This window comes from Lycorma delicatula, chromosome 7, assembly GCF_047948215.1.
Source record: "Lycorma delicatula isolate Av1 chromosome 7, ASM4794821v1, whole genome shotgun sequence".
NCBI lineage: Eukaryota > Metazoa > Arthropoda > Insecta > Hemiptera > Fulgoridae > Lycorma > Lycorma delicatula.
Window position 1 is genome coordinate 33,960,261 of NC_134461.1, and position 17,147 is coordinate 33,977,407.

A 17,147-nucleotide genomic window follows, 5' to 3' on the forward strand; every position below is an offset into this window, starting at 1 on the left:
ATGTATGACACCAATGAGTCGTGTGTTTGAGACTGGTGAAAGAAAAAGGTATTATTGCTTGTGCTTCTTCAAAAAGACAATCATTTTGTTGACCAAAATCTAGAAAATTCCTTGAATTAGAGTAAGAACTATCCTTGTTTATTAAAGAAAAATAGTAAAAGTGTTTCGCAGTTTCTAAAGAGATGCGCGTTGTAAAGGCGAAACAAATAGCTTTAACAGGTAATATTGAGAATTTTACAGCTAGCAGAGTTTGGTTTCAAAAATTTATGTATAGATATCGTTTGACTAAAAGAAGATGAACCACTGTTTATCAGATGCATACAAAAGAAAATTTATAGAATTTCAGCGATATGTTATTTGGCTTGAGCAAAAAATTCAACTTCAAACTATCACAAATGGGTAATGCTGATCAAACACCTGTATATTTTAAAATGCCACAGAATGCAACTATAAGTTTGAATGGTAAAAGAAGTGTTCCTATTCAAACTGGTAGTTGTGAAAAATCAAACGTATACAGTTATGCTTACAATTTCAGCAGATGAAACACAACTTCCACCTTTTTCTATTTTCAAGTGAAAGACAAGACTTTGCCGAAAGAAAATTTCCCAAAGGGGATAACTGTTTGATATAATGAAAAATGGATGGATGGATACTCAATTAATGGATGAATTATTGAAATTGGTTTGGTTTCGTAGACCCAAAAGCTTGTGAAAGGTAAAATCTATGCTTGTTGTTGATAGGTTTTGGGAAAACTGAAATGTGAAAAATTCAATATCAAAAAATAATTCTGAATTAGTAATTACTCCAGGAGGTTTAACTTCTCTCCTTTAACCCATAAATATATGTATTAATAAGCCCTTTTAAAGACAAATTGAAAGAATTTTATTCTTCTTGGATGGCAAACAAAGATCATTCATTCATTTATACTCACTGAACAAATTAAAGACCATCTCTCTCATTGGTCTGTGAATGGATATTTACTGCATGGGAAAATATATCTTTATACCTAGTGATTAAAAGCTTTAAAAAGTATTCAATTTCAAAAAATATGGATGAGACAGCAGATGACAACTTCTGAAAAAAACAATGAGGATGAAGACCGATTCTGGATCTGAAAATGAATATAAAAGTGAAGACAAATGTGACTAACTGGAAAGTTTAAGTCGTAAATAATTATTTATCTATTTGTAACATTAGCTTCCCATTGCAGCTTTGCCTGTGCTATATAACTATATAAATCAGATTATAATATAAAATAAAAAGATTGGCTGGTTTTTTTATCAAGTAACCAGAGGCAAGTGCAGCTAGCTAGTCGCACATACAGTAACGGTGGCAATGGTTGTGATTGCAGAGCCACAGCGCTGTATACCTTTGCATCCCTTAAAAAAATCATAATTAAAAAAAAGCCAAAAATGGTCTTTAAATACTTATCTGAAGAATATTTGGAAGCCCAAATCTACTGAATATCTTTTTACTACAGTCAAGATTACACTCACAAAAAATCAGATTGATTTCTTCATTTGTTACACAGAAATTAAAAAAAAATTTCTTTCGGCATGCCGGAAGGCAGAGGTAAATTTCACTAGAGAAAAATAGGAGTACGTAAACTCAGATTGTACACGCTCATATCAAACATTACTTTCAATGTTATATAGACACCATGTTTTCTCATTAGACTACAAGCTACTGCTAAATTCATCAAGACTTCCTTATGATTCCTGTCCTTATTAAGGGAGCTATGATTTTTTCTATCCTTGAAAGCCCATTTTTTCCACTCCTTGGCCCTTATCCAAAGAATAGTAGGAAACTTTAAACGAATTTGATATTTTACTTAATAAGAAAGTTATAGCAATATTTCGTTTTTACTGTTCTTTTTTGGTTTTGGTCGTCTCTTGCTGTAAGGGTTGGTCATATCCAATATTGTTTCAGACAAAGGTTTTAGGTAATGTTTAGAGGACAATTTTTTTTTGTCTTTGAAACCCCCATTTTTTCCATCCCCTGGGCCGATGGTTGGTGATATCCAAAAATTTTATGTAGATAATTTTTCGGCACTTATCTAAAGAATAGTAGGAACTTTTAACAAATTTGATATTTTACTTAATAACAAAGTTATAGCGATATTTTGCTTTTTCAAAAAAGGTTCCCATTTTCACCCCTATGGTCCGATTCTGCCCATTAACGAACTTGACCAAGATCTTTAGTCGTTATATTTTATATATCAATTTGAAAGTGATTGGCGAAAAATTATGGCAGTTATCGTGTCTACAAGAAAGTGAAATATATATACAAACCTTTGAACTGACAATGGTTTTGGGGTCTGGGGAATGTGAAATGCAAAGATATGTCAAAATTTTCCAGAAGTCAAATCATAGTAAACATTACAACAGGTAGCTTTCTTATGAAATCCACCTAGAAAAAAACCAGAGTTTCAAAAACAATTCAAAAATCCATTTTACATTTTAACCCTTGAAACTCGGAATTTCAAAAAATCTGGAAATTGGTTTTTATATATTCATAATCATTCAGTTCAAACTCAGCTCATACAGTGATAGACATTCAAAATTTCTACTACTACACATATATGAAGACATAAAAGAACAAAAGATATATATACATTTTTTTTCAAAACTTTTCGAGATGAAATATATCTAAAAACCTTCTGTTATGCCAAGAACATGGGTAAAATTTTAATTGCGATTGATCAGGTAGTCTTTTGTCTTTTTGTTTATCCCAAACAAAAGAAAACCCTCTTCCTCTTTATACAATAATATAGATTAATAAAATCTGTGAAACTGAGTGTTGTTTATTTTTTACTAATATCAAATCATCCATTTACTGAGGTATCTAGGTGTAAATGAGTATAAATTCTAAAGTTTTTTTTTCATTCTCATTAATCTTAAAAGTAGCCTGTAGGTCTTATGCAGTGGCAGGACTTATGTGAATAAATATGGTATATAGTGATGTGATATGGATAAGTTAATAGAATATAATACTACAATAATGAAAAAGTTCATGCCAATGACTGCTAACATAAGAATTAATGTAACACTTGGAAAACTCTTTTGAATGAATCTGTTAAGAACAAATTTTTTAACAGTGTTATTTTTTATACAAATGTGTTACGACTGGTCAGTTTCTAAGCCTGCAAATAATGTACTGAAAGTCTACTAGAGTAGAACTCTTGAAGAATGGAAAAAATGTAATCACTTCTGTAAAAAAACAACATTTTAAAAAACTACAGAAGCATGGTTCTATCTACAAAGAGAATTCATTATTTTTTCTTTAATCCTTAAATACTTTGATACTTTGACTAATATTAAACACTATTGTACCTCTGAATTGTCTTTCTGGAGCCTTAAAACAACCATTACACCTACAATTAAGCACTCTAAAACATAAGTTCTCAACATTGTTATATAAAGTGATGTTTTAGTATCGTACTTCTCAAATCTGAAAAGTTAAAAAATTGATATTAATTGCTGTTAATAAAATTTTAATTATTTTATTCAATATTTTAAGCCTTTTTAAAGGTACTTATTTAATACGTTTATTTTAATTTAAAATAGAAAATATTACATACGAGGTGCGACAATAAAGTAATGAGACTGATTTTTCTTTGCAAGATGTGGCAATCCTGCAGCTTGCATAGGCACACCATCTTTGACCTTGGTCTATAAACTACTTCTAGTCCAAGCGGCACATTGATGCAACTGCTCAGTCGTGAGTTGTGCTGTAATAAGTGAACACGTGTTTGTGTCTCTCGTCACAATAATGAAACCGCAAAATATAGCGCAACGGTATGCCATTTATTTTTGCGTTAAATTGGGTGAAAATGCGACGACAACTTATGATAAGCTTCAGAAGGCTTTTAGAGAGGAGGTTATGTCAAGAGCTCAAACTTTTCAGTGGCATAAAATTTTTAGTGAAGGCAGAACGAATGTTGAAGATGAAGACCGCAGTGGACGACCATCAACCTCACGGACAGATGTCAACTTGACCAGGGTGTGTAAAATCGTACGATCTGATCGAAGATTATCCGTGAAAATGATTGCAGAAGAACTCAACATCAATCGAGAAACGGTTCGTCTAATATTAACTGAAGATCTTGGTATGAGAAAGATTTGTGCAAAAATGGTCCCCAAAAATCTCACACAACAACAGCGAGAAACACGGAAAAATGTAGCAGCCGATCTGTTAGAGCAAACAGAAATCAATCCAGATTTGTTGAGCCGCGTTATCACTGGTGATGAAGGTTGGTTTTTTCAATAGATCCAGAGACAAAACGCCAAAGTTCGCAATGGTGCTCAGAGGGATCACCCAGACCAAAAAACGCTCGCATGTCAAAGTCAAAAGTGAAATGCATGCTTGTGTGCTTCTTCGATTCCAAGGGAATTGTTCATAAAGAGTCGGTGCCTCCTGGACAAACAGTTAACCAATATTTCTACAAAGAAATTTTAGAAAGACTTCATAAATGAGTTCTTCGTGTTCGTGCCGACATTGCTGATAATTGGATTCTGCATCACGATAATTCGCCATCCCATACTGCTCTGTCAGTACAGCAATTTTTAAACTCAAAACAAATTTCAGTACTACCACAGCACCTTATTCACCAGATATCGCTCCGTGCGACTTTTTTCTATTTCTAAGAGTCAAAATGGCGGTCAAGGGACACCATTTTCAAACGCTGGAATAAGTGTGTGCAATCAGAGGGGAACTACTTTGAAGGAGGCAACACTAAACATGACTAAAACGGTAAGGAACATTTTTTTTCACATCAGTCTCATTACTTTATCGTCGCACCTCGTTTTCTTTAAGGTTTGATTTTTAAACAATCTAATGTTGGAGATTAATTTTCATAGACAATGTTTATTACACATTATTGCAGTAAGAAATATCTATTTTGGGTTAATATACCAATACAAAATCAATAAATACAAATTAAAATTTGCTAGTAAAATTTACCATCTTCACTAGGCTGACTTATAACAAGAAGTGCAACTTGCATTATCTATTTATAATAGATACCTATTTATCTACAGATAGGGACCAGTTTATAATATAGATTTCAGGAACTTTTGTTTTGGTTAACATTCATACTATATTAGAAAAATATGCATTATAATATATAAAACAGTCCAAAAATCTACATAAGACATTTCTTTCTAATGTATATGTACATTAATAATGTATGTACATTTTTTAACCAATTTACCTAGAAAGAACTATTTCATTTTTTTTTTAATTCACCAGTGTTTCACACAGTAGGGAAAACAGTTATTTTGTTTAACACATTCTAGAACAGCGTTTCTCAAGCTGGGAGTAGTGAAATTAGCCTACAACAAAATCATTTTATGAGAAAAAATCACTTATTATAAACATTTTACTTATATTTTTAAATACACATAAAGAAATTAAATTAATAAGATGATTGTGTTTGTTTTTCAATTAAACGTTTCTCCATGCATGGAGCTATGTTAGAAATGCACAAAAGCAAAATGTTTTCAAATGATAAAAGACAATTCCTATATTGTCTTTAGCACCACCATAGATCAAAAAACGTTTACACAGAGGTACGAAGTGGTGAAAGAGATTAATTATTTTCAGTGTTTCTGTTCAGATGTGAATTATAGTTGTAACATTCTATCAGCAGACATTTCAATGAGCTTGTTGTGAATCTCAACTGGTAACTTAGCAGCTACAACATTTTTACTAAATGGATATAGTACCCGTCTCTTAAAGAAATAATTTTTACCTTCAGGAAAATACTCCACCAACTAAATTTTTTGTTCACGCAAACGCATCTTCATTATCCAAACTGTGGTGAATAACAGTGTCTGTCTTAATCATCCAAATTTTTTTCAATATTAATGGAAATGAGTATATCAAACCTTTTGCTCTGAAGGCAAATAATCCAGATATCAAGCTTCTTAATGAGAGCATGAACTTCATCTCTGTCATTAATAAAATGTTTTTATCATGTCCTTATAAATTCACAATCAAGTCATATAAATGCGACAATACATCAGCTAAGTAAGCCAACAGCAACATGTACTCATTATTCTATAAAAACATTTTGAAGAGCACTTGTTTATCCTGGAAAAATATTAATTCATCTCACAATTCCAATAACCCAGTTAATAATTTCCCCCCACCCTGTTCTTTCATGTTATCACCTTTGCACCATCACTACATACTGCAATACATTTTGTCCAATCTATGATACAGTTTTTATTAAAAAACATTAAAAAGAGATTATCCTGTTGCATGACCAGGTATTAATTTGCAAAATGACATATTTTCTTTGACTGATCTGTCCCTATTGCATTTACATCTTACAAACATAAGAATAGAGAAATGTTTGCCATATCTGTTGATTCATCAAACTGAATACTAAAAAATTTGCTTGAACTCATTTGCTGAATTATCTGATCATGAACAATGGCAGTCATGTCATCGATTTGCCTTGATAATGTGTCATTAGAAAGCAGAATTTTTTTCAATTTTTTGCTTCTTCCCCACCTATTAAAACACTGACCATATCAATTGCAGCAGGAAATATGAGGTTTTCTGCGATTGTATGGGGTTTGGACATCTTAGCTATTCTTAATGCTATGAGATAAGATGCTTCAAGTGTACATTTATCAGCATAGCTTGATTTACAAATAGAAGCTGGTTGATTTCTCAAAGTATGTAATTTTTTGTCGAAAAATTCCACGGGTTTGCTTTTATGATCTGGATGTTTAGTTTCCAATCGAATTAATTTTGATGGCTTCATGCTTACATTGGAGAGAACTTGAAAGCAAACTACCGCAGTATGGATTTCCATCCAATGAGGTAAAACCATAATTTTAAATAACTGTCATTGTATAATCTGCCTTTTTACCAATTAATTCATTGAGTGCAGATGGCTCAGTTTGTTTTTTCACAAATTTATCCATTTTGCATAAGAATTTAACTGAAAAAAGAAAACAGCTACACTGTTTATCCCCATACTAAAATACAGAACCTCAATTATTATTATTTTCAATAAAACTACACTTTTAAAAACTTAAATAAAGGAGCCAGATGCACGCTTCGCATTTAAAACTAAACAGACGTTCTGAAATCTCTAACACCTCTTTTATACTGCTGAGAGCACGACATATTCAAATGTATTGTATACATATTCGAACATGACACTCTCACAGCAAATATTATGCAAGCAGACGAAATTACAAGGAGCACATACACATCAAGTTGGAATCTGTAAATTGCTCATGTTTGCACACTTCAAACATGCATGTTCATTACATGTCGCTATCAACACAGCTAAATAATTTTAACTAGGTTTCATTGGGTTGGGGTTGGAAGGAGTTGTGACATATTTATTCATTATATACTTTTTTTTACTTTTTGGGGGTCGTAGAGCTAAAAAGGTTCAGAATCACTGTTCTAGAAGATAATTAAATAGTTGTTCAACAGACATACATTTTACGTTGACATTTTTATATAATACTACTAACAAAATCATAAACTAACATAACAATCATAATGTTGGACACACAAAAGAGCCCAACTAAAACCACGCAAATAAACAGTCTTTCTTATAGTAAAAAGAAGAAAATATCACTTTACAAAACTCTGGAAAAAAAAGTAAAATTAAGCAGTAAATATTTAAACTGGAAATACTTCAGAGTAGTTGAGATTTTTAATCTATAATTTTCTAATTTTTCAAACATCAGCAAAACTTCTGATGTATATGTTCTTACAAGACCTTCAGCAACTACTACACAACAATATTATTCCATACAAAAAGCAGAATGAGCTAAAAAATGTCAAATTAATATAAAATGAAGGGTGCTTCAGTTACACTCATCAAGGTAACACCTCAGGGTGAAATGAAAATTCCGTAATGAGTTGAACACGTCAAAGTAAGCCAACAGTTTAACAAACTTTTAAACTGCTAATAAAGTGTCATGTTAATTCCATACAATTAATAATAACAATAATAACAAATAAGGGGACTCCTGGTTAAGATGGTTAACTGAATCCTCCTGGTGATTACACAATAGTTGGATTGACTCAGACAGTAGAATTTTGGAAATTGCAGGGTGTTAAGTAAAGTATAATACTAGGGAAAACATTTCATAAACTGATTTCTAGATAAAGTTAAAAAAGTTGGATGCAGTTTTATGGAATGCTTAATACTGCAGGATTTACCTAGTGGCCAATGAAAGAAGAAGTGTTTTACATAAATTCATTTTTTTTTTAAATTGTATAAAAAAGGAATATTTTATTGGACATTTTTTAATTTATGAGGATTTTACAGAGCACATGGAATGTTTAATAATATTTATGATAGTTAATGAAAATTTACTTCAAACTTGAAATATTAAACACTAGTGTTTAAAGAGATGGAAATAAAAAAATTTTACCAAATTCCTTTCCTATAATATATTCTAATAACATTCCATTACATCACTCTTTAAAAAAATCTTATTTATTAATGAATCAGAATTTATTAATTTTTATATACTTAATGCAATTTAATTAAACAATGATTTTTTTCAATAAGCTATTTTATTAATTAGAATTCTAAAGCATTAATATTTTACTATATAAGAATATATTAAAATTTCAATAATAATAATAACCCACCAAAATATTAAAATTATAAATTAAAGAACAGTATCATTAAAGAACAATATCATTAAAAATTCATACCTGACAATCCAAGAAAATAATAAAGGTAAGACAATTAGAATAATTGTAACTATAACTGGAATTAAAACAGGTTTATTTTTCCAGTCTATCATTTTTTTAACATCCTACAACAAAAATCAAATTATAACTATTTATAATGCAGAGGAATAAAAGCTAAAAATTAAAAATTTAAATTTATCTAAATGAATTTTATTTTTTGTCATCACTCCTTATAAGGTTTAACCAATTTTTAATAAAAATGTGCAAGAGATTTGATCTTGATTCTAATCAAAACTTATAGTAAACATCATTCTAATTACACCATTTGTAAAAGTATTTTTACACAACAAACCAACAATTTAAGTGTCTTTGTCTATTTTTTTCCTGAATTAAAAATTTTTAAAGAATTTTTCCATCACCATCACTTTTAAAGTTATATTGTCTTTAACAATTGTACAATATAATAAAAAATTAACTTTAAAGCATTTATACATTTTTTTTAAAGTTTCATCTTTTTATTAGTTATAGTTCCGAAAAGATCAGTGAAAATCCAAAATGCCAAAACAAATAATATGAATCAGAATCTGCCTGAAAAATGGAATGTGAAAATGAGTTTGCTTTTTATATTGTTTACAAAGTACAGTAATGATGATGATGATTTAAGGCTTGGCTCCAACATTTTATGTCTCCTGTTCATTTTTAGAACAACATTTACTTCCTCAAGATCTCAATACTTTGAACTAAAATACAAGCAGAAATTTTATAGATCGAAAGGCTGAATGATCCTGCCCCATCATGAAACCATTTTTTTTTTTTTTTAGAAATAATCATAAAATATTTCGTTTCACCTCACAATATTTATTCTGTAACGGAAGTATCCTTTCATTAGTACCAAAGTGAGGAGTGGTTTTTGTTTACTTATAATAAAAAGTTAGCCTGTAAGCTATATAATAACTCTATCCATTAGTCCTAATAATTTATTTCACTCTGACTGGTAACTCCTAATTCTTTACTCCTGACTCTCAAAACTGTTAGTCTTTCCCAACATTACAAGCAAGGAGAGAGTTATGAGAGAATGAAACTCCTATCGGATGAAATAAAGATTGAAGAATAGAAATTAAATGTTTTTAGTGAAAATGACTGCTCTGTTGTTCAGTTTTAAATTGGATAGACATGATGTCTATTTTCTTTGTAAGTGTTACAGTATAAACAGAAAAGACATTACTCACAGCAAAGAGAACCAAACTAAAAATAACTAACCCCACAATAGAATTCTCCAAATTTAACTAATTACTACATCCTACATTCTCGGTTATTTGTTTTATTTCATTGGTTTAATCTTTAGCTAATTTTGAACAGAGAAATTTAACTAATATAAATTTCCCTTTTTGACGGAGACCCACACAAGGAAAATGTAAAACTAGTCTGATAAAATGTTTCTGATTCATTAAAATAGTTTATTAATTTTATAATTACTGACTACTCTCACATGTTAATTCAGTTATGGAAAAAACCACTTTTTTCACTGCAAGTGATACTACGGACTCATTATGTGACATAACTATTTTTTATATAAGAAGGCAGTAATTAAAAGTGCAATCAGAGGCTTGTTGCATTAGTCTTGCCAGCAAAGGGAATTTGTTCAATGCTGACATAACATTAAACAATATTATAAAATCTGTTGGCTATTGTAAATACAATTTTTACTAAGTTTACAGAAATTATTTGATATATTAGTTAAGCAATCTTTCTTTTCTTATAACTGTGACAAATCTAAACCACAGGGGTGCAAATGGCACTCGCTTGTAACAGTTGCTTTCTCTGAGAATAATGATATTCATATTCAGTCAGCACCTGTAATAAAAAGAGTAATCACTTTTAGAGATAAACATCTGCATGTTGGTGGGACCGACATACTGGTATACAATGGTGGGCTTTGTTCAGTGAAGAAGACAAGAGAAAATCACTTCAATCCTTGGCCGCCTTGGTAAGATTAGCAAAAGAAGCTTGTAATGTTGACAAAAACAGTTTTAGTAGTGACTTATTTCAGGTCATCTATAACCTTTTCGGTTTTGACATATAAAATGCATACATATTTATATTTCTAATTTTTTAATATATTTTTATAACTATAAGAAAAGTATTATAAAAAAACGTACAGTCTTTTGTAATATTTCAGATTCTTTTGGAATAGAAATAATTCCTATTAAAGATTCATTGATACTGTTCACCACCCATGGAAAATGATTCATTTCATCAACAAATATAACAATATTATCATAGGTCTATCTACATTCTACTTTTTTGTATGTACACATATTTTTTTCAATATAAAGAAGTTATATGCAGCTGAACTTTTCCAGCAGAAGTTTTATCATGGCAAGATTTCTTTATAGTAAGTATACCTATAATTTACAGTCAGTTCAGTTAATATAGTAATCATAAAATTGAACTGATATTTTTAAATTGAAAAATTTATGTTTTTTACATGTTACTATTTTTGTTTTTGTTTTTTTCATTTATAAATAATATTAATTTATTATACAACTGTTGCTGTTTTTATAAGAATGTCCCTCAAACATGTCCCTCTGATGATTTATCAAATTAAACTTTTGTTTGTTGTTATAAAAATATAATACTTTTCTAACATATTTAACTTTTGTAATCATTATTAATACCTAATATTTCTAAATTTGTGTTAATTAAGAAACATAATGTTTATTGTTTATTAAATGATCTGCCATATTAGATAAACCTAATTTATTGCTTTTGTAATTTCTATAACATTCAAGAAAGCTAGTTTTAAGGAATTTGTTTTTGTTGTATAAATACAATCGCATTCATTACATTTAATTTTTATAAATTCCATAAAGATTGTTAATTTTATTATTATTATTATTTTTGTTTTTTAAATATTTTATTATGTGATTTATTAGGCTTATTTACTATACTGTAAGCTTTAGAAATTTTTTCAATGATATTATTAGTGTATAAACACTTTTGGGATATGTTTACACTTTTTTTGTTATATTATATCGGTAGTAAGGTATTATTTTGTTATTGTTTTGATAGTTGTTTTTTACTTCCTTGTACGAAGTAAATGAAGTATTGTGATCGTGAAAAATCTCAGATTTCAACAGAAATATCCATTTTGACTATCCCTGAATCCATTTTGACTAGTTTTGGCATGACATTTATACATACATATGTATCTTAGATAATTCAAAAATGATTACCTGTAAGGTGTTGAAATTTTGGATTTAGGACTGTTGTTACATCTAGTTGTGCACCTCCCCTTTTAATTACAATAGACTTAACCAAAAGTGTCCAAAATCCAAAAACATTTGGATTTTTTATTTTTTCTTAACTGCAGTAATAAGCCCTCAATGAGAGTATTTTTTCTAATTTAAATATATTGATTTATCAATTATTATTAGCCTCTAACTGTAAAAAAAATTTTACGACGAATAATAATTCAATAACAAAAAAAATATGAAAAATATGAGAAGTTATTAATGAATTAAAATTTTATGTACTTCTCATTTTAAAAAATGTGTACATGTAATTTAACATGCGAACAAGGAAGTCATGTAATGTATCACAATAGATTTTTATAAATATTATTGATTAAAGTATTACATCCATTTTCAACCGTTATGTTCTTGATTTTTCTTTTTATTTATGATGTTATGCTACTTCTGACATTAACAAAAATTTATAAATATTAGTTATTAAAAAAGATGACAAAAAATTAAATATTTTAGAAAAATATTATGTACATAAATACAAACAAAATTTGATTTCGATAAACCATCAGACAGTGTTTGAAGGAGACAGTCTTATAAAAATAGCAGCAGATAGCAATCTGCTGCAATTTTATTTCAGCAATTTTAATTTTTAGCATTTTAATATCTTTATTTAATATCCAGTTTAATTAAATGAATTCAATCATTACTGTGGATGCAGGATCTGCAAAAGTAGTTTCATGATAAAATTAAGGTAAGATATGTCTTATCACAACATTCTGTACCAGATGGTTTATGGTAATAGAACTTTAAATATATATATATATATATATATATATATATATATATTTAAAGTTCACATAGGGTCATATATATATATATATATATATATATATATAATGAAATAAAGATTAAATTTAAAACAAAACCTTTTTTTTTTAACTTTATGACTACAGTCACAGAAAATAATGATCTTATTCAGTGCATATTTCTAGACAAACATTTAACTATACCACAAGCAATGAAGCATACAATCATTGGAAAAGAAATTTGAATGATTTATTTACTCATTTTGAGTAAAAAATGTATGACAAGTATAAAATACAATAATTAAAACATAGAAATAACTAATAAGTTACCTCAAAGAAATTAAATCCAGTAAGATTAACTGTTTTCACATGAAGATCATGAATTAAAGACTGATCAAGTAAAGAGAAGACAAGTACAACAGATTTAGCCAACATAATCACAATAAAAACATTAACCAGTATCCGTATACATAATAAGCACAATTTCTGTAAAAATGTTGGCTTATTTAATGCAGCATGTAAATCCTCATCAAGAAGTTTCTGTAAAAAAAAAAGTACATGATTTTTCTTTATAAAGCAACAACAGATTATATATGAAATAATGTAAAACAAGTTATTCCGAATTAATTACCACGTATTTTTTTTTAATATTTTATATAAACAAAAAATCCAAACAAGGTACGTACAGTTTTCCCAAATTAAATATGATAAATATACTCTGATTCTGTTGTAACATTTTTTCAGCCGTCATTTTGAAAAGTGATGCTGAGAATGGGTTTTCTCATGATCTGATAAATCATTTATTGAATGAAACATTTATTTTTTATAAAGAAGAAATACATTATTCTTTTTCTACAACTAGCTACTTTTTATTTCTTTTTTTTACAATCTTACATTCAAAAATTTTATAAAGTATGGTTATGAGAATGACTAAAAATACATTTGCTAACTGCAATAAAAATCAACTTCAGCAAAAAAACATGTAATTTCTTATGCATAAATTAAAATACCTGGAATAGAATTGATTTATAAACACAAACTAAAATAAAAACTTAATATGTTATAATTTTAAAACATACTGTATGGGAACCATGCAGTGTAAGTGATATTCAGTTGAACAAATATTTGGAACTACTTTTATAAATTGCTTTATTTTTTTCAATTGATCTGCAAATTGAATGGAATTGTATTTTTTATGAACTTCTTTTTAACAATTTAGAATCAAAAGCTACTGGTCAGGACAATTGATGAGAAAAAAAGGATTGATTAAAAATCGTCAGAGGGATTAATAGAAGGGTTAATAGGGAGGGATCAATAGAAGGTCCAAAAAGAGCTAAATATCATAGACAATCTAAAAGAAAATAGGAGCTATCAGGAAGTCATAATATCGGGCAGGAGTTAGAGGAGAATGTGGACAAGGCATGGTATAAGGGAGTTTGTCACATGGCAGACAACCAATATATGATATGCCATTTTTAATTTTTATTTTTATATGTTCTATAACAACTCCACTACAGTGTAATGCTGTAAAAAGCAAGACCCATATATCATTTACATTACACAGACGAACTGCTATGAAACCAGAGGTTACAGTTAAAGTAGTTTATCTGCCTAAACACTACTAAAAGATGATTTAGTGAAATGAATCACTTTAAAAATATTATGGTTAAATTATCAATGGAATTTTCAAAAAAAAATTATTGATACAAAAAATGATAAAATCAGTTAGACGACCTCCCATTTTGGTGTAATCATTCAGTAAATCTTTTATGGAAAACATTCATCATGTTTTGAAGCACATGCAATCAAATTTGAGCATCTTCATGAAACTGTAATTCACCTTTCTTCAAAGCATGAACAATTTGAATTTTGTAAGCATGATAATGAAGATATTGACACAATATCTGCTTATCTACTGCACAGAAGAAAGTGAAAGCTTGAGTGCTAAGGAGGCAATAAGTTGACCTATAAAGGCTTCTTTCTATTGCTTCTCTCACTTTACCTATCAATGTTTATCAGAGTAGGACTATTTCTTCAATCACATAACTTAGGTGATGATCATGTTTCTTCAAAATGAATGGGCCAGGTCTTCATTATCTGAGCATATGGAAGTGGATGGTTGTAATGAATAACAAAATGAATATGCAAAGCATGTTAAACAAGCACAAAACATTGATTAATTTTATAATACACTTTTACAATTATGGCACAGTGTTTGTCACTCCACATCTGCAATCCAACTGAAGTCTAGAACACAAAGTTTCTAACAGTGGTTTTGTTCAACCACCCTTCTATGTAACTGGCTCAATCCAGTTTCTAACATCACCATTTCATTGTATCAAATTTAATAAAGAAAATGTGATGCAATTCATTTTAAAACAGACAACCTGGCCAAACAACCTTGAACTGTACATTTGCTGAGGTTCAGAGAATACGAACCCCTTCTACCAATATTGTAATGTCATAAACAGATAATATTGGCTCTTATATGCACAAAAAGAAAAGAAATTGTCATTAAATATTTTATCCAGTTCTGTCCAATGTAGCATTTAGTGCAATTATTACGGCTTCATTTGCATAATCCTGGACCTCTGTATTTGCCAGCATAGGTTTTGTTAGATTGCTGAATGACTTGTATTTTGTCTGTTATTTTTCAACTAAAAAAAAATTGTCTATTTTCCTGAAAATGTTAGTAAATCTGTAAGATTGATGGTTGATGTATTTTGTTAATGTTATGAATTTTCTGTCACTTGGTGCAGTTTTGAATTTTTTGAATTTAATTAGCATCTTATCTTTAAATGTGGGTAAACAGCCATTAATCTGAACCAAATGTTTTATTATACAAAGCACTTAAGCATAATTGTCAAATGATAAGGGTGTGTATGCATTTATGCCAAATAATATGTGAAAAAAAGCTGCATGATGATGACGTGTATGTTTATCTGTGTTGTGAATAGGAAGTACATCAATTGTAATTGGTTTTCTATAAATGTTTATTTATTTATTTTTTTGTTGATGTGCTGAGATCAAGGAAGTTCAGTAATCTGTTAAAATCACATTCTTAGGTGAGATGTTAACTGAAGTGTAATTTGTTGATGGAAGTGAGAAATACATGGCATATAATAATATACAATAACATTTGGCTGCACATATCTCATTGTGTAATATATCAGCACAGAAGTTTGAAAGTGTTGCAAAACATTTTAGCCAGGAGATTAGAAATTAAACAACCGATTGGTAGGCTTGAGAGTTTACTGTTTGTTTTATGAAGTAATTTTTTAATGGTTTGTGTTAAGATTATAATTATATAATTGTATATTCTGGTAGAACATTTTTGCTACATGGCTCATACAAATATGTTGACAATTGCTTATACAGGTCAGTGAAGATCTGTATATGCAACTTAACTAGTTCTATATAAGAATTTGACTAGTTCTGTCTTGACTATATAAGAATTTGACTATTTCTATCTTGACTATAAACATTTGACTAGTTCATCAAATGATGAAAGTGTAGAATTATGTGGAATGAGGAACATTCTTAATTTTTTCAATAACTTGTTTTATATTATTAATTTACAAGTTATTTTTACATATGATATAATAATAGTTCTATTCATGTTACTAGCTAGTCTGAGCATGAATAACATAGCTGATGACAGTTCTAACTGAATTTGTGTTTTGTGTCTGGATTATATAGCGTTTTTGTCTGGTTTTGCGTTTCAATTATATTTTTAACATAGATGATAAGGAGGAATACATAAGAAAGAATTTGTTTGTATTGTTTATTAAATGTCTATTTGTTCAGTACTGACTCACATTTTGATTACATTATCTTACTTCTGCTAATGTAACTAGTAAATTTCTTTATGCATTGTTTTATTGTGTAATATTAATGTGGAGTTTCCTTTGTCAGCTTTTATGTGATTTGTTTTATTTTAATATACTGCAGATGTTTAATTTATTATGACTGTAAAATTTAGAGTGTTGTGTAACAAGTGTAAATCTTGCTCTGTGTCATATATGATGATAGATTTCAGAATTGATTTCCTGTTTTGTGTTTTCATGGTCAAGAATGAAAATAGAATATATTCCATTATTAAGATTAGTACACATTATGTCCAAGATCTTTGATCAACAGGCTAAGTTCTTTAGTCATAAATGCTATGTTTGTTTTTAAATGTGTGATTAATGTTTTTAGATATTTCTGGATATTTTTGTTATTCAAGATTGCTGAGGGATGTATGTTGATATATTGCTTAGGTATGACACATGTTTTTTCTACTTTATTATACACCTAAGAATTTGTAAAATTGCGTACTTCTATTAAAATCTATTTATAATTGCTTAAAAACATGGTATTATAAACTATATGTCAGATGTATCTCCCTTTTTACCCGACTATGTATATA

At 28.9% G+C, this 17,147-nt stretch overlaps 1 protein-coding gene across 4 annotated transcripts in view; it reads right to left on the reverse strand.

Annotated features, from left to right (window-relative positions):
* Window positions 1-17,147, reverse strand: part of LOC142328443 (transmembrane channel-like protein 5) — a 66,869-nt gene that overhangs the window by 13,698 nt on the left and 36,024 nt on the right. For all 4 annotated transcript variants that reach the window (XM_075372210.1, XM_075372209.1, XM_075372208.1 and 1 more), the window contains 3 exons: window positions 13,067-13,276; window positions 8,704-8,807; window positions 3,333-3,450 (listed from right to left, as the gene is read on the reverse strand). In XM_075372210.1, the coding sequence (XP_075228325.1) occupies window positions 3,333-3,450; window positions 8,704-8,807; window positions 13,067-13,276 (432 nt within the window). The remainder of the gene's footprint in view (window positions 1-3,332; window positions 3,451-8,703; window positions 8,808-13,066; window positions 13,277-17,147) is intronic.